This window comes from Prionailurus viverrinus, chromosome F2 (genome assembly GCF_022837055.1).
Source record: "Prionailurus viverrinus isolate Anna chromosome F2, UM_Priviv_1.0, whole genome shotgun sequence".
In the NCBI taxonomy this organism is placed as follows: domain Eukaryota; kingdom Metazoa; phylum Chordata; class Mammalia; order Carnivora; family Felidae; genus Prionailurus; species Prionailurus viverrinus.
Window position 1 is genome coordinate 81,157,245 of NC_062578.1, and position 27,020 is coordinate 81,184,264.

Here is a 27,020-nt window from a genome sequence, read left to right on the forward strand (position 1 = left end):
TAGCCAGGCAGCTGGGATGGAGGAGGAGGAGAGCTCCACATCCCACAGTCCTGGATTCAAACTCTGCCATGGGTGAGCTGCGGACCCTCGGGCAAGTTACTTCACCTCTCTGAGTCTCAGTGTCCCCCTCTATCAAATGGGGTACTAAGATATCATTACAAAATAAGTTGTGGGATTTCAGTGGGGAAATCCTGCTAGAGCCTATTTATTTGGGTTGATGATAAGTAGTTGCACTAGACTTTATGTTGATTTCTAGCAAGGGGGAGGGCACGGAGCGGTGAGTGGAGTTCTAGGAGGCCACTTTGTCCTGGGCGTTTGGGGGGCTGTGTCAGGGCCCACCTCCAGGTTTAAAGCCCTCCCTGTGAATTAGAACAAGGCTCCTTGGAGCAGACACAGACCCTGGGGCTCAAGGGCACAGCCCCTCAAAAGAGACCCAGCTCTCCTCTCTTCGAGGCCCAGAAAGATGGCATCTCCCCTCTACCCCTCCCCTATCCCTGAACCGGCTGGACCACGTGAGCGGTTCTGGCCAGTGGGTTTGTGAGCAGGGTCAAGGCTCAGAGCGTGACCAGGATCAAAGCTTGGCCTGTGACGGGGATCAAGGCTCAGTGTGTGATCGAGATCGGGGTTCATTGTATATACCAAGATCATAGCCAGTGTGTGACTGGAATCAGGGCTCAGTGTGTGACCGACACGAGGATTCGGTGTGTACCAGGATCAGGGCACTCCCTAAAGCTAGATATCTCAGAGAAGCCCTCTCCAGTTGGCACAGGTGGGACAGGAGGCTAGATCCTCCCCCCCCCCCATGGGTGCATGCTCCCTGAGACCCTGCGGGGCAGGGGCAGCTGTGCTTTGGCTGTTTTCCTCGGACCCGTGTCTATAACCTCTTGCCGGCAAGGATCTCGGCACGAGTTCCCGCTCAGAGTCTGAGCCCTTTCCACTCGGTCAGCTGCCTTGCCCAGGTACTTGCCTGACCCGGCCCTACCCACAGATTCTTCTGGCTGCCTCCCCAGTCTCAGCCCTCACGCGTACACCTGGGCCGTGATGTGGGCAGACTCAGCTGGAGGGAGTGCTCGGGGGACCCGGGAAGCATATGCACGTGTGTGCTCACATGTACGTGAACACCCATATGCCAGCTTTGCATAGAGAGACCAGAAGCTGCAGCACAGAGGGCTGGGCTGGGCTGGGCTGGCTGGGGCAGTGGTCCTCCGACAAAGTGTCCACACTGTCTATAGCCTGAACCCACATCCCTACTTGGGGCATCCTCACCCGGGAGCACACGCCGGAACCTTCCTTCCACACTCTGTCCCCGAGCCTTCGTGAACAGTTCCTGTGTTTAGGCCCTGTGTCAACCGTGTGGGAGCAAGACACATCAGATGTGGGCCCATACCCTTGGAGCTCACAGGGCTCTGGGAGAGACGAGCGCGAACCTGGTTGGTGACCATCCAGCAGGTCCAAAGTTGTAATGGAGGCGAGGACAAGGGGCCGTGGTTGCTTGGGACACGGGAGCTGTCTCCGGTCAGAGAGGCCCGGAGTGGGAGAAAGCTCCCCAGACAAGATGGCTGAGGAAGGGGAAAGGGGAAGCTTTCCCCTTTCATCAGGGGAAAGGCATGTGAGGCAGAGGGAACGGCAAGTGCAAAGGCACGGCGCAGCAGAAGTCACGGGGGTAGAGCGTGGGGGAGATCAGGGAGAGCTGCATCAGGCAGGCAGTCCCCTCCTCCTCCTGCGCTGGCCAGAAGGAACCGGCCTGAGTCCCTGCGACAGGGGGCCGACTGACTGTAACACACATCCCCAAGGCCTACTCTTTTCCTTCAGGGAGCAAGCTGAGCCCAGGGAGGGTACCAGTGCACCCCGGGTCACACAGCAGAAGCAGCTGAGCGCGATGGCGGCAGGCAGCGTCCCGGATCTGGCTTCAGCCTTGGGGTGACAACCCGATCAAGGCAGCTTCTTCCTTGTACTGCGGGCTCCGGGCTCAGACCTCGCTCAGAGCTCCCCAGCGCGGTCCCCAGGGCATCACGGTGTCATCACTAGCACGCCGGGGGGGGGGGGGGGGGGGGCTTCCGTGGCCCTCCCGGGAGCTTTTCTGTTTTTGCAACGAGAGGCGACGCGTAAGCCAAGGGCGAGGACTCTCGGGCCCAAGAGTCCAGCTGGTCGTTGGCAGGATTTCCTGAGGCCCACGCGTGCCGGCGCCTGTTTACTCGCGGTTTCCACCTAGGAAACAACCCCCCCCCCTCCTGCCCTCTGAGCGAGGCTTGCCTGGGCAGAGCAGAGGTGAGCCGAAAGGAGATACAGAGCACCCTCAGACGGGCGAACAATGGAGAAGTCTGTAATTAACATCTCAGCAGCACCACCGATAACACCGATAACATCGCTTCCCTCCCAGCCTCTCCCAGTCCTGGTTTGTCCACTCTCCGCTCGCTCGTAGGTGACGTTGTTGTGCCCCGAGTCACACCTTGTTGAGGAGAGAGACACCACGCCCTGCCCTCTCTTTTCTGGGTCCCACTGTTTCTGCTGCGGAATGCCCGGGAGCTTTGGATTCGAAAGGCGATCGCACAGAGTTTGCTAAAAATAACGCTGTCAGACGTTGGTAAACTCGGCCTGCTTTTGTAGGTCTCAAGTCCTGGTCAAAATGGGAGGCGTGCCCCGAAGAATGTCACAGAACGTGAACTTTTTAATATCCCCTCGTCAGCCTGCAAAATGTGCTGGAAGACCCAGGTCCCTGGGTCCTGGTCTGGGTGGCCTGGGTGGCCTCACCGGTCTCCTGCCTCCAGCTCAGGGTGGGGAGAGGCAGAGGGTGGGCTCTGGGGCCAGCCGGAGCTGGCTTCCAATCCCCGAGCTGCACCTTTGGAGCTGACCCGCTGTGCGAGGGGCCCTGATTGCCCCTGTCACCGAACCCCGGGAGCCCTGTGTGCAAGGTGTGGTTCCACCTGCTTCATAGAGCGGGAGACGTGGGCTCGGGGTGGGCACTGCTGAGGCCCAGAGTGGGGTCTGAGCTACAGGCTGACCAGCCCCCAGCATCCCCGAAAGGCTGCCTGGAGCCCCTCTGCCTGCTCCCCCACCCCGCAAACCTCACCCCTGCCACCGCTGAGCATACGGACCGGACCGTGCTGGGCCTTCTGCTCACCCAGCTCCCCCTTCCAGCCCAGGGAGGGCTGCAGGCCCAGGCCCATCCAGCTGCGAGGCCCTCGAGGGCAGGGGGACACGGAGCCTAGGCGCTGTCCAGGGCTGGGGAATCTTGTTCTGTCTTTCTCGCCAATTCCTCGCGTGGGTTTCAGTCTCCTGGACCGCGGAGTCCCCAAGGTCCCCTGGCTTGTGGGTCTAGGGGCTACATGTCTCCTGGGTTTTTTTTTTTTTTTTTAGGTTCACTTAGAGAGTACACGCACATGCGTGCATGCGTGCATGTGTGCAAGCAGGGCAGTGGCAGAGGGAGAGAGAGAGAGAATCCCGGGCAGGCTCCATGCTCTCAGTGCAGAGCCCGATGTGACACCCAGAGATGATGGTGTTCTCATCACCATGAGAACATGACCTGAGCTGAAACCAGGAGTCAGACACTTAGGACTGAGCCACCCAGGCGCCCCCCTTCCTGAGCTTTTTTAAGATGAGGAACCATAGTGCGTCCTCGAGGGCACCCCAGGCCCAGAAGACCGAGCTGAAGCTGCCCTTGCAATGGGGGGATGGGACGTGGGTGGGAGTGGGGAGTGGGGTGGGGGTCAGGCGCCAGTTGGGGCCAGGAAGCAGCCTCCAGGTTAGTGGTGGCATTCTGGCTCCTCCAGGGGCAGAGCCGGGAGAGAACTTGAACCCTTGGGCTCCTCCCCTGCTCTACCTCACCTTCCTGTCCTGCCTCCTCACAGGGCTTGACCAGGATCGCAGACGGCCCTGGGCACGGAGCCCCTAGACTCTATCAGGCGGGCGCCGATGCAGCGCCGATGCAGGCGGCCGGTGGCTCCTCCTGCTCGCGGCACTATGGTCACTGGGCAAAGGGCTGCTCCCTGGCAGGCCACGGGCCGGCGGCCGTTGGCAGGGGCCTTGGTTCTCATCCATGAGTCAGCGGCCATGGGAACATTAATTTATTTGAGTGGTTGTCCGGGCTGAGGCCTTGGAACACAAGAAGGCTCTGCCAAGGTGGGGTCAAGGGCACTAGGGTGCGTGCCGGGAAGACACCTGGTCGATGTCCCTAGGGTGTGCTGGGCGCCAGACCCTGTGCCCGGCCCTGGGACAGGGGAGCCTGGCCATGCAGAGCCGGGCCCAGGGAGCAGCAGGCCGGGGAGGGAGTGTGCTGGGCCCAGGGCGGGCGGGCGGGCGGGCAGGGTTCTGGGCTTGCGTGGGCCCCGAGGGAGCTGGTGCTTTCCCTGCCGGAAGGGGCAAAGGCAGAGTGCGGTCCAAGATGCGGGGGAGTGGAGGTACCCGAGGGACTGGAAGAGGCAGGGCATTCGCCCCCGGAGCCTGTGAGAGAACCTGTCCTGCTGGCCTTGATCTGAGGACATCTGACCTCCACACCCGGGAGACGAGAACATGCGAGCGTCGTTTCAACCCCATGAATTTGTGGAATAGGAATGTGCTACACCACAGTCTCACAGGAGACTGAGACAGGTTTTCCGGGGCCAGAAGCTGGCCATACGGAGCAGGGCTAGGTCAGGCCCATCCTAGAACCCTCAGTGGCAGTCACTGGGAGCCCTTGGCTGGCCGCCACCCTCAGGCATGGCCAACTGAGATGGGTGGGCTTGGGGTCAGACAGGCATGGGCCTGTGACCCTCCCCCCCCCCCCCCCAGGCCACACCCAGGCTCTTCTGAAGGCAAACTGCCCATGGCACTTCCTGCCCTAGAGGCACTGGGGACCCTACGGGATGGCAGGGGTGGGGGTGATGCCAGAAGTCAGTGGAGTCCCCTGGCCAGTCTCTAGGATCCTTTAGGATCTCTCCGAAACCTCCAGAGCCAACGGGGAGGGTCCCTGTGACAGCACTCTCCGCCATGCCCTGGGGTGGTCCGTGTTCCTCTCACCTCAGTGAGCAAGCCACTTGGCTTAACTTTTGGCTAATCCCTTCAACCATCCTGTGGGCTGTCGTCACCCCTGCTTTTAAGTAATTAATTAATTAATTTTTATTATTAAAAGCATTTTTTGAAGCATTTATTCATTTTTGAGAGACAGAGAGAGACAGAGCCTGAGCGGCGAAGGGGCAGAGAGAGAGGGAGACACAGATTCCGAAGCAGGCTCCAGGCTCCGAGCCGTCAGCACAGGGCCCGACGCGGGGCTCGAACTCACGGACCGCGAGATTACGACCTGAGCCAAGTCGGACGTTGGACCGACTGAGCCCCCCAGGCGCCCTTATTGTCACCCCTGATGCTTAGGGACTTTTTCAATAGGTTTTTTATTGAGGTGAAATTCGCATAACACAAAATTAACCATGCTAAAGTGAACAAGTCAGCGGCCACCTCCGTCTCACTCCAGAGTATCTCCACACCCCCGAAAAGGACGCCCCCGGCCCGGCAAGCAGCCACCCGTTCCCTCCCCGCAGCCTCTGGCAACCTCTCCTGTGAGCTCCGTCTCCGCGGATTCGCCTGTTCTGGACGCGTCACAGAAACGGAACCACGAGCTCTGTGGCCTTTTGTATCTGGCCACAGATACGCTGTCACGCAGCCTCACGGTCTCCAGGTTGGCCCTCCTGTGGCACCTGTCAGGGCTCCTCCGTGCCTTTTCATGGCTGATACTTCACAGCGTGGTGGTTTCCCTGCTCGCCGGCCGACCGTCGTCCGGGCTGTCTCCTCCTGTGGCTGTGGTGACCCGTCAGCGGAAGCAGGGAGCGGAGGGTCGGTCTGGAGCCCAGGGCCAGTGCGGGTCGGAGCTGGGGTCTGAACTCCTCTTTCTGGGGTCCTTGCTGTGCTCTCTCCTGCTCTGTGCTCCAGGCCGGTCCTCCCCCGGGGGCCTGGGCGCCTGGACGTGGTGGCTCCTGCCCCCAGTGGGCCGGGCTGGCGAGGAGTCGGCCAGGGATGTGCCAGCCCTGCAGGCTGCAGGAGCTCAGGAGACATTCTGCAGGTGACCTTCCTGCCTGAGGTTCCCAAATTGGCAGGGTCTACAATCCCAAGTGGCCAGGACCGTTCAGTCTGAAGATTCTCCCACACGAAGCTTCCTAGGCTCCCGGAGACAGGGTCCTGAGCAGGACACAGGTCCCCACCCCATGCTCCCCAAGGGCGGACATACCCATAGAGCCTCAGCAGCCCCGCCAGGGCCTGGGGCAGCTGCCACCACACGCTGAGGCGAGGTCTGTTGGCCCCCACCTCCTGCAAACAGCGTCAATCTCAAACCCTCCCTCCCTCCTGGCCTCCCGTCCTGCGCCCCCTCTACATCCACAGGCTTTCCCTGACACCCCACCCCCACCCCGGCAAGGCCCCTGGACAGCTGGGAAGGGTCTGGAAAGGAGGATCCTGCGGGGAGGGTCCCCCAGGGAGGGCCCCCCAGGGATGCCCTACAGGGAGGGTCTCAGAGCGGGGAGAGGTGGCAGGGTCTGGGGCTCTCTCCAGAGGGGTGGGGGAAGCTGCCCGGGCTTCTCGGTCAGCAGCAGAGAGCCTGTAGGAGGATGGAGGCCCCTGAGGGTCCCCTCTGGTTCCAGGAGGACCCCAGAGGGCTGGCTTGCCGGAGGAGCTGTGACACCCTGCACCCCAGCCCTCCCTCGCCTGCCGACCTTGTCCTCCGTGAGCCAACGCCCCTGGGTCAGCCCTCCGGATAGGTGACGAAGTAGGGGGCCAGGTGGGTGCGGGGTGGCCAGGGAGGGGCCGCGGGGCCCACCAGGGCTGTCACCATGGCAACGGGGAGGCTCATCTGCGGGCCGGGCAGCAGCAGCGGGGCGGTTTCCCGGCAGGCAGCGATGAGATCATTCATGTGGGTAAATGCTTCTTGTCCCCTTCCCCTGACATCTTTTGGGACTCGGTCCCACTTCAGCTGGAAAAGGGGGCTTGGAACCGGAGCTGTGTGTGTGCCCCTGGCCTCCCTGGGCACACAGGGGAGGGGAGGGGAGGGGAGGGCTCGGCCTGCCCCTGCCCCATCCAGGGGGTCCGTGCTGCTCTCACTGGAAGACGGATTCTGTCTCTGTGCCTCGTGCCCCCTACCCGTCCTCCCACCGTGGCCTGGGAGGGGGGAGTCCTCTGTGGGAAAGGACGAGCCCTGGGCCTGGAAATAGCTAAGTGTGGACAGAAATAACCCTGGCCTCAAAAAAAGAACATGGAAAATTAAATAGGGAACATTAGCGTTTGCCTGGCACTTTCCACAGCCATTATCTCATTGGGAGGTGGTGTTTTATCCTCATTCTATAGACAAGGGAACTGAGGGCGAGAGAGAGAGAAGTGACCTGCCTGAGGTCCCTCTGCCTTTCGGCCAGGCTTTTGGCCCCCGGGCTTGCCGTCGCTGGCCTGCACCTCCATACCTCTGAGCCTCAACCCCCACAGCGTCTGCTGCTGGAGATGCCCTCACTTGTTTCTCTGAGAGGCAAACTCCTATTCGTCCTTCAAAACCCAGCTAAGCGTGACTTCCTCTGGAAAGTCTGCCCCAGCCCTCCGGCAGTGTGGACCGCTGCCAGGACCTTGCCACGCTGGATTAGAGACAGGGACCGAGGCGGGGACTGTGCCTCACTCCTTGTGGCATCCTCCAATTTTACGCCAGGCGGCAGAGCAGGTCCCCGTAAATGCTTGTTGAATGACTGATCGACGGACCATTCTCACCAACGGGTGAGTGGTCGTAAGTTCAAGGTGTGCCCCTCTCCCTGCATTTTCATTGCAACAACCTAAGGAGCTAGTGGGCCTCTCCAGGAATCCAGGCGCTGGGCAGAGCTGGCCGGAGCTGGCCTTGTGCCTGTCCCACTCGGACCAGGCTGCCCTCCACAGCTGAGCTGAGGTGGGGGCTGCCGCCTGGCCCAGTGCGGACCGCGGTGTGGACGGGTGGTGGGCGGACGGAGACGGTGCCAGCCCGGCTGTCGGGCCGGGGGCTGCCGGGCGCTGTCTCCCTGTGTCCAGCAGACAGGGTCTGTCCCCCTCCGCCTGACTGGAGAGGCCGGGAGCCCTGAGTAACTTATATCCAGTCCAGTCTCCCCCGGCATCCATCTGTCTGTCTGTCTCCCGCTTCCTCGCGGCCCGGCTTTGGGACATTGCCAACGCTGCGGTTGGAAAAGCACAGTACTGCTTGTCAGGACATCCCAGCCCTCGGGTGTGTTTCTCTCTCCCGCCCACACAGCGGGCTCCACTGCCAGGCTGTGTGACTCAGGGCAGCTGTCTGACCCTCTCTGGACTCACGAGATAGTGAATGAGGCTCCTGGCCTGGGGACCACGTATGGTCTTAGGAGGTTCAGCTCCCCTGAATCGCGGGCGGGATGCAGGCTGTGTAGCAGGGAGAGGACGCCGTGTCTGGGGAACGGGGGCCAGGCCCACAGAGCCTCCCATCGTGCGTGTCCTAGAGACACAGCCCTATCCCTGTGGGGGGGGGGGGGGCGTGGGGAGGTGCTGGCTCAGCAGCCGCCCTGTCCCCTCTGTGGCCCCCTCGCCTAGCCTCCCCTGTGTTAGGTAGGGAGATCGGGGACCGGGGCGAGGGGCTTCCTGGAAGGTGCCCGAGTCAGAGGGACCAGGGGCTTCTCGACTCAGTGCCAAGCTTCTCCCCGGCTGGGTCAGGAAGCTGCAGCCCCTCCAGGCAGCCTTCCAGTGTTGCCGACTCTGGGGCCGTCCCTCTGAAGGTCAGGTGGCAGAGGTGAATCCGGAGGGTCGCTGCTGGCCCGCCCCGGTCCGGCGGGTGGTGGACACCTCGGCTGCCTCTCCCGGGCCAGCAGCGCCACCTGGTGGCCCTGGGCCCCATACACACTTGTCCCTCTGGCGTTCCCAGCGGATCTGCTGGAGGAGCTGGGGCCAGTCTGGGAGGGGCTCACTCAAGACCCCTGGCAGAACCCAGGGGGGAATCCTGCCTCCAGGCCTGAGCCCAGGATGTGCCCCCTGAGCCCTGAGCCTTTCTCACTGCTCCCCTGCCTACCATGTGTGCGTGTTCTGGGGACGCTCAAAGATAGGGTTTAACCCAGAAGAATGGGGGCGGGGGGCGGGGGGCAGGGCAGGTGTCCTGTAGGGAGAGAAACCCGCAGATTACCTGTGGCGCAGGGAAGGGGCAGGACGCTGTGGAGTGAAAGAATGTGCTGGAGCCTTCCTGGGGAGGCCTTCCGTCCTTCATGAGCTCAATTTAATCACTAGTCGGGGAGTGCTGAGCACCATGGGAAGAAATGAACACACACATACATGCAGTTACGCACATACACGTAGACACACAACGCTCACACACACACACACTATACAAATACGTGCACACGCATATACACACATGCAGCACACATGTAACATGCACGCACGTAAATATACAACACACACGTGTACACGCACATGTACAAACACATAACACAGCACCCACGTATACACACCACACACACACATAACACGCACGTTAGCGTTTCATTCTCACAACTGCACCTAAAGGTAGAGGGTGCCAATTACCCCCTTGACAGAAGAGGAAACTGAGGCCAGAACGGCACATGACTCACGCAAGGTTGGGGAAGCTGATGCGGCCGAAGGGACCTGGCCCGGCTGGGACGCGGGTCGCCTGCCTGGGCCCTGACCCGGGAAGCATGTCCTGGCCCGGGCTGGGCTGTGACACCCCCCGCGTGGGCCTCTAGTGCTCGGGCCTCGGGAGCTGCTCCCATACCTGCCCGCGTGGCCTTGCTCTGGAGAGGACAGGCGGGAGCAGGGCTCAGACCCCTGGGCCTCACCCCCCACAGACTAAGCTTGACCTTTAACCACCCCGGACCCCGGATGCCACCAGAGGTGCCCATAGGGTGGGTGGGGCGGGAAGACCCTCACAGGTCCCAGGGCCCCTCCGTGAAGCAGGTCTCAGAAGCCACTGGTACAGCCTGGACGCTTGGGGCGCAGAGGGGGTCAGATGCCCTTTGTCCCCCACAGTCCCCAGACATGAAGGCCTGTGGCACCCTGTGACATGCTGGGGACGGACGTGCGCCTGGGTCCCGATAATTCAGTGCAGGACAGCTGACCGTGCCCTGGCTCACCCCTCCCGCCACGCTTGTGCCCCCCACCCCACTTCTGTCTGGGACCCCCGTTGGAGCCCTCACTCTGGCATATGGCGCCCTGGGAAGGCCTTCCTGGCTTGGAATACGACTGGGGACCCCATGCCTTGTGAGCCACCTCTCTGCTCGGCACATCCCCTCTCCCCAGTCACGGCCTGGAATCTGAGGGGCAGTTGCGGGGGGGGGGGGGTTAGTTTATAAACACATACAGTGCTTCTCCCATTTAAGTCCTTTCTGTTAACTAGACCCCAGGATCTAACTAACCCCAGGCTGGGAAGCCGGATCACAGCTGAGGAGTTAGATAGAGGCCCAGAGAGGGGCAGGGATGCGGCACTCGGAGGGACCCCTACCTTGCCAGGCTCCCCAGCTCCTCCTATACCGCCTCTGGAGCAGGGCCAGGGCCGTGTCTGGCCTGGGGCACCTGCCGTCTGGGCGGGAGGCTCCTGCTCACGGGCAGTGGGGCCGAGGCTGAGAGGGGGCCCAGAGCTGGTGCGGGGGTTGGGGGGGGCGGAGAGCTGGGCTCAGAGCACTGAGCGTGATCCCAGCGTGTGGGCTTGTGTCCCCTCACCCGCTGGGCCTCAGGCTCTTCACGTGCAACATGGGGGTGAAATGTCCTGGCCCCACCAGCCTGCCGAGGCTCCGGGGGTACTCGATGCTTGAAAAGCTCCCGGTACCACAACCTCAAGGAGAGGCCCAGCCAGGAGTGGGGGGGAGCCAGGTGGGCCAGGTGAGGACGGGGAGGGAAGGGCCCGGAGCTTCCTCTTCCAGAAAGCCCTCCTGGATGCCCCTGCCTGGCTGGTCCCACTTGCAGCGGCAGAGGACGCGGAGCACCCCAGCTGTGCCACCAGGCTTTGGACTCCCAGGAAGGGGGTGGGGGCTGCAGTGTCCCTGAGGGCTCAGCAAGGGGCCAAGCCTGATGGTCGGGGAGGGGCCCCGTCCTGAGGGATGGCTGGGCCATGTGGTCTGTCCTAGGGAGGCATGGTAGGGATTCCGGCAGGCTGGCCCCAGGGCCAGAGGAGGGGGAGGGACCTGAGAGGTGGACAGTCCCGGCTGGTGCTGGGCAGACACTGAAAAAAAAGGGAGCCCGATGGGGGAGAGGCTGCCAGCGTGGGGGAGGGGCCTGACGGGGAGGTCTGGGGAGGCTCCGAGGGGCAGGTGGTCACGTGGAAATGGAGGGCAGCGTGGTGACACGACCCAGGGAAACGGCAGGGAGAGTGAGGCTGGGCGAGCTGTTTCCCCAGGCCTGCCTCCCCCTCTTTCTCTCTCCGGTCCACTTTTTGGCCGGCTCTCCTCCTCCCTCCCGTGCCAGGCCACACCCTCCTTTCACAGCTTTCCTGGCTCCTGCCATGGTCAGAGGGTGGGGGTGGCCTTGGCCCCGGAACCAGGCAGGACTGGGTGGAGAATGCTAGCTCCATTACAGCTCCAAGCCTCAGTTTCCTCCTCTGTGAATTGGGTGCACAGACCCTGTCGGTGGGTTGGTGGGGGTGTGCTGCCTCCAGAGGAGGGGAGGGAGGGGAGAAGGCAGAGGGCCCGGGAGTGCAGGGTCTGACCCCGGGCGTCAGGGGGGACATCCATCACCCACAGGGCCCTCCACGCCTGCCCCAGGCACCAGAGGCCCCCAGGAAGCTGGGGGCAGGCGCCGCAGAGACATTTTCTGCTATTAATGGACTTTAATCTAAACAGGCCCTAATATTTACCTCCAGCCGCCTCCGGCCTCAGAGGGTGCCAGACAGCAGAGTGATGAGCCCCATCCAGCCACTCTTCTTCCCGTCCAGTGCTCCCCTGGGCAGAGGACAGAGACTAGGCCGTGCGAGGCAGGAGCTGGGTGCCCAGAGGCCCAGGATGGAGCCCCATCCTGGATGCCCAGAGCCTCCGTTTCCCCATCTGCAAACTGGGGATGACAATCCCCACCTCCCAGGCCTCGGGCAGGTTCAGAGAACAGGTTAAGTCAGTGGCACTTTGTAAGCCCACAGGCGGTGCCGTGGCCCCCCCTCCCGCTCAGCTGTCTGCCAACTGCCCCCCGTCCCCCCCACCCCCCTAGACGGCACCTCGGTGACACGATGGCACGCTGTCGGGCATGCTGGCTGCCCTGCCCACATCCTCCCCCTCCCCCTGCACAGGCAGGTTTGGCACCAGGAAGGGGCGAGGGACCCATCGTTCTGCTGGTCTGCGCCCCGGTCCCAGCTGCCGTGCTCACAGCCTGCCCACAATTGTGCCATCTGCGCCCCTTCCGTCCCGCCCTTCCCAGGGCTCGGGGCCCCCAAACCTGCCCGCGGGACGGAGGGCTCCCCACACACTCACCACCGCGGCCTGCCTGTCCACGGGAGCGGGAGTGGGGTGAGGGCACGGGTGGGCCCCTGCGTGGGTCCGAACCCACGGCAACCGCTGCCTGCCCCCTGCTCGCTGAGCTGAGGGCACGAAGGGAATAAACAGGTTTAATTCAGGAGACAGGACTTCTCGTTGAGGAGATTGTTTACATCAGATATAAATACACACGCCATCTCATGTCATTTGGGCTTCTTGAAAATCTGGGAAGGCAGGCCACGGGGAGGGGGTGCAGAGATCCCACACCGGGTCCCTATGGGAACAAGGACAGTCGGGGTCTGCCTCCAGAGACCCCTGGGCCTCAGTCCTGACAAAGAGGCCAGGGTGGGAGGGAGCCAGACGTCAGGAGGGGGAATCAAGCCTCTGAGAGAGCTGTGGGGACCCAGACAAGGTCCTGGGGGGTGACTCCCCAGCCCCCTATCCTCCAGCTGCGGTGGAGACTGGGGGAAACTGAGGCCCATCTAGAGAGAGTTCTGCATGGGGGGGGCAGCAGACTGAGCTCTCAGAGGTGCAAGGGCAGCTCCCCATCCCGGCCCCAGCTGCAGAAGACACGTGGTCACCCTCTCCAGTCGGAGCGGCGGAGGGCTCCCCCGCGCCCTGGGTGTCCCTGAGAGACCCAGGGTGGATGTTGGGATGTCAGGCACGGGGACAAGGGGAGGGGGCTTAGACACCTTCCTGGATTTGGACCCCAGTGCTGTCCATGGACACTTCCATCCATAGATGGTGGGGAGTAATGAGACAAAGCCATGAGGCAGGGCGGGACCTGGTCCCAGTTTTCCCAGATTCACGTTTGCTCACCTACCTTAAGAGACCCCTCCTCCTAGAGGAAGGCCTTGTTCCAGGACCATTGCAACTCCTCCACCCCCGAGCTCAGCGGTCAGTTAGTGTCAGTCAGTCACTCTTTAGCATGAATTAGAATGGGAACCGGGGGCTGCTGCCCCTGTAGGAAGAGAGCCCGCAGGTGGTGCTGCACTGGGCAAACACTGGCCCTCCCTCCTCCACTGCGTGACGGTCCAGGCACCAGATGCTGTTAGAGCTTCTCTGCCTGAAAACCCACCCTGGGGTCAGCATCGCTCTTGCCAGGTGCTTCCCGGCAGACAGCGAGCTCCCAGGTCCCTCCTCTGTCCCTGCAGCTCCTGCTCGGAGTCAAGCAGGAGAGAGGCTCCTGGACTGTGCCCGGCACCCAGTCGGGGCCAAGGATGGCGCTGGTTATGATGCTGACCGCCACGCTCTCTGCTGCTCAAGCATCCGGGCCCAGGAAGCAGCCCTGGGTGGGAGCCCGGGACTTCCTGGGCCTCTGGCAGGAAGGCTGTGGGCTGCCATGTCCTGGGGCAGGAGGAGCCGTCCACACGGGGCTCCACGAAGGGTTGCTAAAGACAGTGCCGGCCTTGCAGTGCCCGGAGGCCTTTCCCTCTTTGAACCTCAGTTTCCTCATCTGTAACATGGGGATATAAATGGCCCTCCTGCCTCCCACGCGGGCCTCCCTCCAGGGCCCTGAACTTGGGGGACCAGGTACTCTGCCTGGAGCCACTGGACATGTAGGACTTCTCTCTGTAAAGAAGGGCAGATCTGGGGCCCAGGGTCCGTCTCACCCTATGTCCGTGGCTGTGGCTGAGGTGGGGCCTGGTGCCCGAAGGTGCCCAACAGGCCCCTGCCCCTATAGCAGTCTATAAAGGGCCCAGGGAGCTTGGCCGCTCAACAGAAAGCGGGTGGAGGCAATCCTGGCGTCTGGCTCAGAGGAGGCCGTCAGAGGCCCAAGCCAGAGGGGGTGGGGCGGGGGGGGGGGGGTATGGGGAGGGGGGAAGAGAGGAAAGGGAACCTCTCTGCAATTCCTAGTACCTAAAAACATCTCTGTCCCTGTTTCTGAGGAATCCCTCACAGGGTGAACGTGCACCAGGAGAGAAGCAGCTCCTGGCTACCCCTCTGAGTCTTTGCTGGACGCAGCATACACCCCAGACGGCAGGTAAACGGTCAGCCTTCGACGGCCCCTCCGGGGCCGCGGCAGACATCGCTAATCAACCAAGGCACTGAGCAGCGTGCCGGGCGCAGCCATCACCAATCGATCCCGGTGAAGCCAATCCCACCCCCACCCCCACCCCCGCCCCCACCCCCAGGGCAAGCGGACGTCTGTGCCGTCCTCGACCCGGCCTGCCCAGTCCAGTCCTGGCCTTCGGTCCCCTTGCAGAGTCCTGCCCACTAAGCCTCTGGCCCGTTAGCCAGGTCCTGGGTGAAGGCGCCGGGGCCGGGGCCCGGGACGTGCTTGCGTCCCGAGGCTCGCGAGCTCCTCTGCATGCCGACCACGGTGCTGCCGTGGGGCTCACGCTCCGCCCCGCGCCGGCGGAAGAGGCCTCGGACGGTGGCCTGGAAGCCGCTGGTGACAAAGCAGTAGACGATGGGGTCCATGCAGCTGTTGAGGCTGCTGAGGGTCACGGCCACGTGGTAGGCCACGAGGCTGGCGTGGCTCGGCACCTCGGGCCACAGCGCCACGGCCACCTGGCGGGCGTGGAAGGGCGTGAAGCAGACGAGGAAGATGACGAGCACGGTCAGCAGCAGCTGCATGGCCCGCACGCGGCGCTGGCGGCCCTGGCGCAGGAGGCCCGGCCGCGACAGCGCGCACACGATGCGGCCCGTGAACACGCTGATGACCAGCAGGGGCAGCAGGAACTCCAGGACGGTCAGCGCGAAGACGCGGCAGCAAGGCCCGCCGCCGGCTCTCACGCCCAGCACGGACAGGGTCACGGCGCCGGCCGCCAGCCACACGAAGGCGCACACGGCCCTGGCGCAGGCAGGCTGGCGCCAGCGGCGGGAGCCGTCGGGCTGCACGATGGCCAGGTAGCGGTCGACGCAGATGCAGGTGAGGAACAGGATGGAGCAGTGCATGTTGAGGAAGTAGCCGAAGACGTGGGGGAGGGCGCAGCGCAGGCAGCCGCGCGCGCCGTAGAAGACGGCGAAGCGCGTGGGCAGGGACAGCCCCACCAGCAGGTCGGTCACCACCAGGTTGATGGTGTAGACGACCGAGGGCGTCTTGGCCTGCGTGCGGCAGCAGAAGACGTACAGCGCTAGTCCGTTGAGCACCAGCCCCGCCAGGAAGATGACGCCGTGCACCGCGATCAGTGCCAGCCACAGGCCCGGGAAGGCGGCGTGCAGCTCCTCGTCCAGCAGGGCGAACAGGTGGAACAGGGGCACCTCGGGCACGCTGACGTTGGCCGCCGCCGCCGCCGCCGTGGCGTTGGGGGCCGCGGGGGCCCAGGGCCCCGTGGGAGACGCGGCGGGCATGACGGCGGCCAGCGCACGCCCTGGGCCTGGAAGGAAGGAGCGGGGTGGGTGACCTTTGGGCAACCGGAGCCCCGCCCGGAGGCTGGTCCCGCTCGGCTTGCCTGCCCACCGAGGCCCCCAGCTTTCCCGGCTTTGTGCCTTTTCCTGGCCTGGCCCTCAAATGCCTGCCTTCTTCTGCACTCCATGTGGCCCCGGCGCCTGCCAGGGCGGAGCTTGGGCGGGATGTTAATGCTCTGGGCCTACTTCTCCGCGCAGCAGGAAGTAGAAACCCCTGGCTGGGCAGGACCGGCCTAGAACCAAGAGGGAAGAGGAAGGCTGTGGCACCAGGAAGCTGTGGGGCCCCGTGTTTGGTGTTCGAACCCGGGCTCCGGTCCCGGCTCCTCCCTTAGTCGCTGTGCGGCCTCGGGAAAGTCACTTAACCTGTCTGTGCCTCCTGTGCTAACCTGCGCGGCTGGCGTTGTGGAGCTGCGAGGAGGGTTAACTGAGCACCCCAGCAGCACCCAGCGCGTCGTTTGTGCTGGAAAAACCACAGTGTGAGCTGCTGCTGGATAAAGCACAGTTCTGCTCAACGGAGCCCAGCCCGCGACAGCCCCGCCTGGCTGGCCCCCCACCCCCGCACCCCTGCATCACAGATCGGGTCCTCCCGGCCACCCATCTGTTCTCACCTCTTCCGAGGCTGGTAGCGGGGTCGATGGCCAGGGCTAGGGTGCTCATAAGGAACCTCGCCCGAGGGCCAGCCCCCTGGACTCCCCGCTTCCCTCCCAGCCCTGAGACGTAGCACCCTTGCTGGCTCAGGGTGACTCCCCGGGGCCTGAGCCCGGAGCCAGGTCCCGGCAGCAGTGGGGCGGGTGTTAGTTAAATAAACGCCTCGCTCCCTGCAGCCGTAAAGGGCCGCCCACTCTGTTTATGTTCCTGTGGGGCTGTGTTTAACTTCTTGAGATTTATCTCTATTTATACATGAAGGGTTAACAGGCCCCCCGCCCCCATCCCAGGCTGGGCTGATGCTCCAAATAAGGACATTTCTGGCTTTTTCAGGAGAAAGGAGAGGGCTTTGGGGAGAAGCAGGAGGAAGGGTGGGGACGTGGGACATCCTGGGCGCGCAGTGGGCCCTCCCCCTCCTGAAGGGGAAGGGAAGACACGCCACTGACCTGGTGGCCGACGCAAGTGTGGCATCTGCTGTGAGCAGGCCGGACGCTGCCCACTCGCTCTGGTTGCCTGCCTGGCCTTGGGCAACAGGCTCGCTCTGGCAGCCTCAGCCCTGCGGACTGGGGGTGCTGAGTTCTGCGTGCGGGTGCTGGTGGGGGGGGCAGACGCAGCAGAGGAGTCCTTGCTAGCTAAGGCTCGGGCTCCAGTGTGGCCTGGGGGGAGGCCCGGGCAGGGCAGACGGCCACCACTGTCCTCGGGCTCAGAGAGGTACGCACCTGCCTGGGGTCACCCGGCTGTGCCTCTGCCTCTGGGACCCCCACCCTGGGCATCTGCCGACCCCCAAGGCTGCTGGGAAGAGTCACGTGCTGCCCAGGTGCATGGCCACACCTACCACACACACACACACACACGGTACTTCTGGGCTGGGCTGCCCTCTGTTTGGTGCCCCCAGGCCCTAACTCGCAGGGTTGATGGATGTGTTTGTCAAATGATAGGCAGATGGGGAGCACAGAGAGCACGAGGGACATCTAGGGCAGGGAGAGACCTTCCGGGGGCATGACGGGGAGCGAGGGCAGGCCAGGAGGCCAGGGCTTGGGGCTGGGAACCTGGAGTCTCAGGGCAGCGGGGGGCCCCGGAATGTCCCCAAGAAGGAGAAGGATGTTGCCCAGCTTGTCTCTCTACTCTGAAAAAAACTGAGCCTTGGCAAAACTGGAGCCCTGCTGGGAGCTGGCCCCGGGGACACATGGCAAACAGTTTTTTGGATTCCCTTCCACATGCCTTCTGGTTTTCCAATGTGTCTGCACTAAGTTCGAGTTAGTGTCACAGGCAGAGACAAATAATAAACACTACAGAACATTTCCTCTGGGAGATAGTCCCAGGATGATGCCGGCTCCGGGGATCCTGCCCTTCCAGGAAACTCCCCAGGGCCAGCCTCACTTGCTGGCCAGCAAGCTCAAGGTGCTGGAGGGTCCAGGCCAGGGCGGTGGGCCTGGCGCCCCCACAATAGGGGGATCGACAGGTGCTCAGGATGCCCCGGAGGCCTGACACGTGAGGAGAGATGTCCGCAAAGCACACTGTGATTCCCAGCTCCGGGAGTCTGAACCCTGATCCCAAACAAAGCTGAGCCCTGATGTCAGCCGCACACTGAACCCAAACTGGTTACACGCTGAGCCATGATCCCCGTGACATGATGAAACTTGATCCTGCCATACTGGAGCCCTGATCCAGATCCTACTCTGAGCTCTGTTCCTGGTCACACACCAAATCTTGACTCCAATGACACAACTCACCTCAATCCCTATTACGCTCCGGGCCCGGATCCTAGTTATACTCTGAGCCCTGACCCCGGGCACATGCTGAGCCCTGATCTTGGTCACACGTTAAGTCCTTACTCAGTTCACATCTTTTTAAGCTAAAAACAATTTTTTATATATAGACAGAGAGAGAGAGCACAAGCGGGGAGAGGGGCAGAGGGAGAGAGAGGGAATCCCAAGCAGGCTCCACCTTAGCACGGAGCCTGACACAGGGCTCAGTCCCGTGACCCTGGGATCATGACCTGAGCTGACATCAAGAATCGGATGGTCAGGGGCGCCTGGGTGGCTCAGTCGGCTAAGCCGGCTAAGTGTCTGACTTCGGCTCAGGTCATGATCTCCCAGCTCGTGAGTTCGAGCCCCGCGTTGGGCTCCGGGCTGACAGCTCGGAGCCTGGAGCCTGCTTCAAATTCTATGTCTCCCTCTCTCTCTGCTCCTCCCCTGCTCATGCTCGGTCTCTCTCTCCCTCAAAAATAAATAAAAACATTAAAAAAAATTAAAAAAAAAAAAAAAAAAGAATCGGATGGTCAACCAGCTAAGCCACCCAGTCACCCCCCAGGTCACACACTGAGCCCTGACTCTGGTCACATGCTGAGCCCTGGCCCTGGTGACACTCTGGGCCCTGACAATGGCCACACACTGAGCCCTGATCCCTGACTTTCTACATCCACCATCTCTGCCCCTTTCGTGTCTGTGAGTCCGGCTGTCTTTGTCCGTATGATAAGAAACCCCCCTCGTGGCCTGCTCCCCCACTCCCAGTGCACCCCACTCCCCTGCCTCACCTCGCACAGTGACTATGAACTCACATGGTTATTTAATGACTCCTCTCTAGGGCATCCAGTCACTTTGCTCTGAACATGAGGAGTTCGAACAGTGGGGGGCCAGACCCAGGGCTTGGCCTGTGGAGGTGGGCCTTCTGGGAAGAGGCTGGGGTTGGGGGGGGGGGGGGATGGCCTCCTGAATCCACCCCTCTCTGGGGCAGGGAAGGAGCTGGGCTGGCGGATTCTGGGCGGAGAAGCCGCCCTGTCCTCCTCCCTCCCCCGTGTGGCCTCTGAAGGACCTTCCTTCTCTGGGCCTCAGTTTCCCCCGTGGTCTTCACTGCCTCATCTAGCGCTACTCCTTGAGACTCCACTGGGCCAGCTTCACCCCCCCCCCCCCCCCAGGCTGCTCCGGTCAGGTGCACGACCCCAGCAGAGTGCCCCACCCACCTCGCACCCTCTCAGCACCCCCTGCCCTCCCCACTGCCCCCCTGCCTGCCGGCCAGGGCTGGGCCTGACCGCGGAAGACTGGACTCCCGTGGTGTGGCTTCTGGCGGTGGTGCGGGGGGAGCACTGCGTGCTAACAGTGGCCAACGGAGGTGCCTCCCCTCCCCACCCGCCGCTCTGGGTCTGTTGATGAACCTCTCTGAGCCTCAGTCTCCCTGCCTGCACCACCCGCAGAACAGCAGGCCCTTCCTCCGCTATTGCTGAGCGGATTCGATCCGCTGTGTCGGCCGCTGTGAAGAGCTGGGTGCCTCCCGGCCCCTGAGCCTCCCGCACTCACAATGGAGGAAATGGAGGCTGTGGGAGGGCCAGGCCAGGACCCGAACCCGGGTCTGCCTAGGGCGAGCCTATGGCTGGACCCTTGGTCCTGAGTGGGGCCAGGGGCACCAGGCAAACGGCCCCTCGGCCGGCAGGCGCCCGCACCCACTCCCCACGTGCCTCGCTCTCTGCTTGGCCTCTAAATATAGCCTGGAATGAGGGGAAAGGAGAGAAGGTTCTGCTCTTCTGTGGGGACAGTCTGGCCCCAGGCCCGCCCACCCAGGCTGATGGGGGGAGGCACAGACCTGGCCTCCAGGACGGGCCTTGGGGCCGTGAGTAAGCAGAGGAGGTTCCCAGAGACCCAGGGGCTGGGGGCGGAGGGGTGCTCTAGTCCGGTCTGCCGCACCCTCGCCCCGGGACCTTGGCCCCTTCAGAGAGCCTTGCTCTCTTCATCTGCTAAATGGGGTCACTAGCGCCTTCCACAGCCTGAGGGGGGAGACAGGGCTCTGTCGAGGGAGCCAGCCTGAGGGGTGTGGCACTGTCCTGTCCCCTCCTCCTTCCTGGCAGGTGTCCTGGGCCTGGCTAAGGTGGAGCAGACCTCATAGCCAGGGCCAGCTGGCTGGAGCCCGGCGGGCAGAGGCCACGTCCTCGTCGTGCCTGGCACCGGGCCGGGGCCTGGACACTCTTCTAAGGCGACTGATCTGGAGGCAAAGACTTGGGACCTTTGTGCCACCTGCTGCCCCAGACCGCTGCCCCTGCCCACATTCAGGTACTTCTCCAGGCAGGTGGGGGACACATGCAGGCTGCTCTCCAGGGGCTCGGGGTGCAGTTGGGAAGTCACACGGCAGGGTGGGGGGACTGGAGCATGGCTCCATCGGAGAACAGACCTCAGTGTCCTCATCTGTAAGGTGGGCAGAATTAGAGCTCCCCTTGGGCAGCACCGAGGTGTGGTCAGGAGGTGGCCCTGGAAGGGCCCCGGAGGGTTTTGGTGGGTGGGGGATGGGAGACAGGGCCCAGGATGCGCACAGGTGAAGGGTAGGAAAATGGGGATCCCTTTGGAGAAGGGCGGGGGGGGGCTCTCTGCACAGCCCCCACGTGTGAGTCCCGGTCTTGGGTGGGACCGAACGGCAGGTGCGCGGGAGGGAGGAGGTGGAGACCTGGGGCTTTTCTCTCCCTTGCTGGTTCCTCGCTCTGTGGGAGCCTCCCCACCCCAGTCTTCTCTTCTTTCCCTCTTTCTGCTCCTGCCTGTCTTAGAGAAAGTGAGGTTCTCAGAAGGAAGGGCCAGGAGTTCCTCCATCCTGCCCGGGACCTCCCAGGCCCTTGCGAGCCTCAGTCTTGCCATCTGTACAATGGGCACCTCCAGCTCTGAAGTGCTCTGAAGCCTGAACATGTCTGCACCTTCTGGAAGGTCTTTGCCACCGGCAATACTCGCCTCTCTCTGGACTGCCCTAGAAGGTTCTTCCAGGGAGCAGGGCAGAGAGGAGCGAGGGGGGCAGCCTGGGGGGTGGGGGGCTGGGGCGAGACCCAGGACCAGTGCTTCCTAGGGTAGGAGGAGGTCCCTCGCAGACCTCCGGGCAGGATGGCTCAGTCTCCCTTCACCATTTGCAGGATCAAGTGCTTTAGTGGCTCAGTCCTGCTGTGTTCCCTGGCCTTGCTCTTGGAGGCCTAGGCTCAAACACTGAGCCCCAGGTTACCCCGGGGATGGGCTGCCCTGGGCTACAGTGACTGATCACCCTTGGCCCCATGGCCCTGCCTAGCCGATCACGATCACGATCATGACCAGCCCTGGGACTGGACTGACAGCTCTCTGCTCCCTGGGGTTGGACACTTCTCCAGGGACGCCGTGAGACTCAAACTGTCTCTGACAGAAGGCTCCCGGAGGGGGCAGGGGGAAGCGGGACCAAGTGCAGAGACCAAGGCCTAAGGAGCCTTGGCTGAAGTGCTTGGATCCAGCCCTGCCTGAAGCTAGTCTCCTGGGAATCATTGGTTCAATGAAGCTATAATCTCCCTGTTCGGCTTACATTACTTTGAACTGACTTTCTATGACGTGTGACTAAAATAATCCCGCATATATTCTCTTATCCGTATGCTGGCTGTCTTCGGTTCAGAGTCTCTCCCTGCAGAGAGCCCTCCCTGGTTGCCTTAAGTAGGTTTGTGGCCTCTTTGGGGCTCTCACAGCACCGTGGCTCTGTCATTGCCGGGCCACTCGTCCCCGCAGAGGAATTGCACAGTCACCTTCAGGAAATGTCGAGTGGATGAGTGAATGAATCCATGAGGGCTTAGCTTGCACTCTTCTTGGAGTGGGGAGTTCACCGCTAACGGCCCAAATTGGCTCCCTCTGAGCCCAGCCCATGGCCCCGGGCCTCTCCATTTGGCATGTCTTTGGCCGGCTCTCTCTTGCCCCCTCCCCTGGGGGCCCTGCGGTGGGGAAGGAGTGGAAAGGGACATCTGGATTCCTCCTATTATCAGGAAGGGGCATGGCTCTTATTTGCAAATGAGGACACGGGACACAGAGACCGGGGCCTTCGGTAGCTAACTGGGGTCACCCGGCTGGGCCCTGGGGTCTGTCCCCGGCTGGGCTGACCCTGCACTGTGGGCGCTCCCACAAAGAGAGCACCGGCCAGGTGTTTCCATGGGGCCTCAGGCCTCCTACAGGCCACCTGGGATCCGTTCTCGTCCACCCAGCAGCCTTGCAGGCCTGGGCCTTCCACTTTCCAGGTGAGGAAACTGAGGACTGGGGTGGGCGGAGGGGGTGAGCCCCATACTGAGCAGGGACAGGGTCCGATTTAGACCCAGACTACCATCCCCTGACTCACCCCTGGTTTCCCTATGGATCGGATCATCGGAGACCTTCAGGGTGTCCGGGCCGGGCATATGGACCCCCAGCTGAATGAGGCACAGGAATGTGGAATCAGGGAAGGCTTCCTGGAGAAGGCAGTGGACTCAGCAGGTGTGGAAGCCTGGGTGAGCATCCTGGGAGGCTGAGGCCAGGAGCCACCCTCACAGGGCCTCGAACGCCGCCAGGGCCTCAGCCTGGATCCAATTCACGGGGAGGCAGGCTTCTGCCAGAGGTGACCTTGTAGGCCTCCCTCCCTCCCTGGCTCCCACACCACTAACTGCTCCCCCAGCCTTGGAGGAGGGCTCAGGCCCAGAGCACCTGCTGCAGGTGTGGCCCAGGCTGGAGGGCCGGGGGAGGGTGGGGGTGACTGGGGAGGGTGGTGGTGCCCGGGGAGGGGGGTGCCTGGGGAGGGAGGCCCATCACCGGCCTTCCAGAACTTTGCTGACACCCTCCAAGGGAGGCATGTGCGTGAAGGGCGATGCTTTTGGTAGCGACCCTTCCTGGAAGGGACCTGAGGCTTCAGGCAGGCCCCGGGGGAACCCCTCTCCAGTCTTGCAGCACCCCGACTGTCTGATGACACTCCATGCACCCTCCCCGCTGTTCCTCCGCCTGGAGCTTTTCCCTGCTCCCTCCCTACCCCGCATTACTTCTTCCAGGCCTCCCCGCCACCCACCGGAAACCTTCTCAGCGGGAGCGTCTGGAGGGTGGGACTGGTGGGGGAGGGGCGGGGGCCACTCCAGCCTCTTCCTCCAGCGCGGGGACAGCCCGGTGCAGGGCCGCATCCATTTTTCTCCTGGGCAGAGTGAACCCTCAGTGAGCCTTGCCAAGCTCTGCAGGGTGAGGCCCGGCCCTCACCCCGGCATTCAGTGCCCTCCCGCCTAGCCTGGGCCCTGGCGACCCACTCGGCGCCCTGGGCACCAGCCTGGAATTGATTTCCACCGGTCCTCCCAGCCAGGAAGGGTTGACACCTCCTCTAGGAAGCCCACCCAGTTATCCTGTTGGGTCCAGGCTGTCCCTGTCATTCCCACCCTGCCCCTGGTGCTGGTCAACCGGGGTTTCGTTTGAGTTTGGCAGCCTGAGTGCTGTCACCGGAGACGCTGCGTGTGATATTTGTTTAGTGAATGAATGAATGAGCCTGCAGAGGCCCCACCTGGAAGGTGCATAATAATAACAGTGCCGGAGCCTCCGGGTCTCCCCACCTGCATGGTCATCCCGTGTGGTGCTCACTGCTCGCTGGGTGTCTGCTGTGTGGCCCACAATGCAAGGATGCTGGTCCCTGCCCGCGGGGCCCCCAGGCCTCTCATTGGCAGGGGTGGGCGTGTCCCAACCTCTTGGCTCTTCTCCAAACTGCCCCCCATCCCCGTGTGTCCTGTAGCTGTCCAGCCGCACTGCAGATACCAGTCCTGCTGCCTGGCTGCCTCCAGCCCTGCCACGTAGGGGCCCAGGGCAGGTGGGGAGATGGGCCTCAGCCCCCGGCCAACAGGTAGCTGCCTGGAGTTTGAGCTTGGTCTGCACCAGGGGCCGGGGGTGGGCTGGGGGGGGGGGGAGCAGTCACGGAGGGCAGGCCCAGTCTGTCCCCAGCCGAGGTGCTAAGAGGATCTGCTGTGGGTCAGGCACCTGCAGGACACTTGAGATCCACACAGCACGGTTCACACGAGGAAGGGGAAGCCCAGAGAGGCTAGCAATACGCCCCAGGTCACACAGCATACAGTTGGTAGGGCTGGGAATCAAACCCAGGTCCACTGCTTCTGGCCCAGGCAGGGTAGGACCAGGGTGGAGGGCTGGCATCTCTGGACCTGGGGTTTGTGCACAAGGGCATCGTGGGGGTGTAGGGTACCTGTAAACGCCCGGGCTGCCGAAGGGTGACACAGCCTCCCGAGGCCAACCTAGCCATTATTGGGTGAGCTACCTGCCTGTTTATTTTTACGATCGTCCTCGGTTTCGAGGCATCTGCTGCAGAACACCGCCTGCTGTTTTGGGCTGGTCTGAGCCTCTCTGTTCATTCCACCCAGGGACTGCTGGGTCCCTACTGAGGTCCCCAAGAGGGGCCGGATGGGCCCCGGGTCACCTAGCAGGTGGGGCCAGTCGGAACCTCCGTCCCCATCCCGGCCTGGCTCCCTGCACCCAGCTCGGGGAGAGGGGTCATGGAGGGTGCGGGTCGAGAAGGGCAGCTGGGCTCCGTCGTGCCCGGTCCTGTTCATAGTCCACCATCGGAGAGCCCTTGGCTCTGGGGAAATGCAGGTTTCCCTGGGGGGCGGGGGGGGGGGGACAGCTCCAGGCACGGCTGCGGGAGGCGTTCCTGCAGGGGTTCCCGTCTCTGTGTGCTTGTGGCACCTGACACCCTCCCCCACAGCCTCTCCAGGGGCAGCCAGCACCACATGGCACAGGGCAGCCTGTAGGTCCTCAGCCTGGTCCTCTTGGCCCTGGCAGATGCTGTTGCCTCTGCCTGGCATGCCGTCTCTGCCCTTGTCACCTGGTTGCACCCTGGTCTCCAGCCTACGTGGCCCTCCCTCAGCCCCTGGACACCCCTCCACCGAGGGAGAGCTGTAGTCCCACAGTTCATGGGTTGTCTTTGAGATGCCCCCTCCTAGGTTCCCATGGACTCCTCCCGGCTGCCCCTAATCCATGTTGCTGGCCCTATGTTGCCTGTGAGGACACGAGGTACAGGATGATTGAGTGGGGTGTCTGGGTCACCTGGCGGGGGTGGGGGGGTGGGGGTAAGAAAGTGGCTGGGGGGGGGGCAACGGGACTGGGGGGGACTCTGGGGGAACAGGTGTTCCAGGCGGTAGGAGCAACAGAGCCAAGGCCCTGAGGTGGGAGCTCTGGGCTCAGGACCCTGGAGAGGCCTGTGGGGCGGCCTCGGTGACAGATGGGATGGCTCTGTCTTGACTTGCTGTGGGGCAACTCCCAGGGTCGGGTCTGCTGAGCGTCTGTTGAGCCAGCACACCTCCTCAGGGAGGCCCTCCCAGGTCACCCAGATCCCTGCTCTACCTTTTCTTTTCACGTAGCTTGTTTTTTTGGTTTGTTTGTTTGTTGGGGTTTTTTTTTGGTGATTTGCTTGCCTGTTTCTTGTCTTTCCCTCCCGGACTGGACTGGTGGACTCATGAGGGCAGGGCCTGGCCTTCAGGACTGCAGCTGAATGACCAAATGAATGATTGTTAAAGGGACCGCTCCGGCCCCTTTGAGCCTTAGTCTCCTGGTCTGTGAAGTGGGCAATGTTGAGCCCCCCCCGCTCCCACATCAGGTGTCCCAGGACAAAGTGAGGCCAGATGCGCCACTGTGCAGGTGCTCAGAAAACCCCAATCCCCTTCCCCATACGCGCTCTAGAAGCAGGAGCCCTTGCTGTTGCCGAGGCTCAGCGAGGGGCAGTGACGTGCCCATGGCCACACAGCTGCGCGGCCCCTGGAGGGGAGGGGGTGGCACCCTGGGTGACCCCCTGGCTGGGAGTGACGAAACGTTGGCAGGAGATTATGGGGGCCAGAGGGCAGGGCCAGCGGCCTGTCTGCCTGAGGGCTGTGAGCCGCCACCACTGTCCCTTCTGTCCCTTCCTTCCCTCCGTCCTGCCTGAGATTGCACAGCTGCTCCTTGTCTGTCCCGCCCGGCACCCTGGCCACAGGCCAGTTCCCACCCTGTCTGCCCCCCTCGGGACCCTGTCTCTGCTGCCCTTCTCACAGGGCAGTTACCGCCAGCCAGAGCCGGACAGGGGCAGTGCCTGCTCTGAGGTTCACGTGGCGGGGGGCTGGGTGGGCCAGCTGCCCTGGGCCTCAGTTTCCCCCTCCCCCAAAAGCGTGGGGGAAGGGCCAGGGCTGGAGCACAGGGTCTGAGCTGTGGGTTGGTGCGGCTAGGAGTCTGTCTGCATGAATCCCTCAGCCCCCAACCCTGCCCCAGCCTGGGGGACAGTGGTGGCCATGGTCTCAAAGCGGCTCAAGCACCCAGTCTCTTCCCTAGCCGGGCCTCTGGGGCCACCCTAGTGCCTTGACAGGTGGGAAAATCGAGACACGGCTTTGGGCACCCTGCAGATGATCGGTGAGGGTGCTGAATGAGTGAATGAATGAATGAATGAATGAAATCCAGGCAAACGGGGAGCCAGCAGCACAGGTGGGGCTCTGGGGTCAGGAGGGATGCTCCCACAAGTCCCTGGGAGCCCTTCCTTCCGGGCTCTTCACCCAGCCTGTCCCGCTGTGACCACCTACTTGCCCCTCCCCCTCTGGGTCTCAGTTTTCCCATCTGTACAATGGCCCCCTACAGGGTGAGACCTCAGAGCCCCTTTCAGTCTCTGAACTCTCCCCTGCCCAGGTCTGGGGGCAGTTTGTCGGCCCCTCCCCCCCTCTGCTGCCTGCCTGGCCGGGCAGCGAGGACACGCCAGCTGGGGGAGGCCCAGTCCGGCTCTTGGGGGGACTCACCGCACCTTGGCCTATGCTGGCGGCTTGAGGCAGAGCTGGCACAGAGTAAGCCTGGACGACCTCCCTGGGCGGCTCTGTGGGCCACTCTGTCCGGCAGCCTGCAGCCGACC

The 27,020-nt window shown here is 63.0% G+C and overlaps 1 protein-coding gene across 9 annotated transcripts; it reads right to left on the reverse strand.

Moving 5' to 3' along the window:
• Nucleotides 1-6,389: 6,389 nt before the first annotated feature.
• GPR20 (G protein-coupled receptor 20) lies at nucleotides 6,390-27,020 on the reverse strand. Of its 9 annotated transcripts, none has more exons than XM_047842971.1 (5): nucleotides 13,219-15,877; nucleotides 12,393-12,499; nucleotides 11,789-11,873; nucleotides 9,555-11,158; nucleotides 6,390-9,220 (listed from the first exon to the last, which is right to left on the reverse strand). In XM_047842971.1, the coding sequence occupies exon 1, from the start codon at nucleotides 15,690-15,692 to the stop codon at nucleotides 14,613-14,615; it is 1,080 nt and encodes a 359-aa protein (XP_047698927.1). In that variant the 5' UTR covers nucleotides 15,693-15,877; the 3' UTR covers nucleotides 6,390-9,220; nucleotides 9,555-11,158; nucleotides 11,789-11,873; nucleotides 12,393-12,499; nucleotides 13,219-14,612. The 9 variants fall into 9 exon arrangements, with proteins under 9 accessions (XP_047698927.1, XP_047698926.1, XP_047698923.1 ...); XM_047842970.1 differs by lacking the exon at nucleotides 6,390-9,220 and adding an exon at nucleotides 9,293-9,305 and having other exon boundaries at nucleotides 9,435-11,158; XM_047842967.1 differs by lacking the exon at nucleotides 6,390-9,220 and adding an exon at nucleotides 26,916-27,020 and having other exon boundaries at nucleotides 9,389-11,158; nucleotides 13,219-15,718.

Excerpts from the sequence above, each read along its gene's own strand:
- GPR20 (XM_047842971.1), bottom strand. The coding sequence starts at position 15,692 with ATGCCCGCCGCGTCTCCCACGGGGCCCTGGGCCCCCGCGGCCCCCAAC.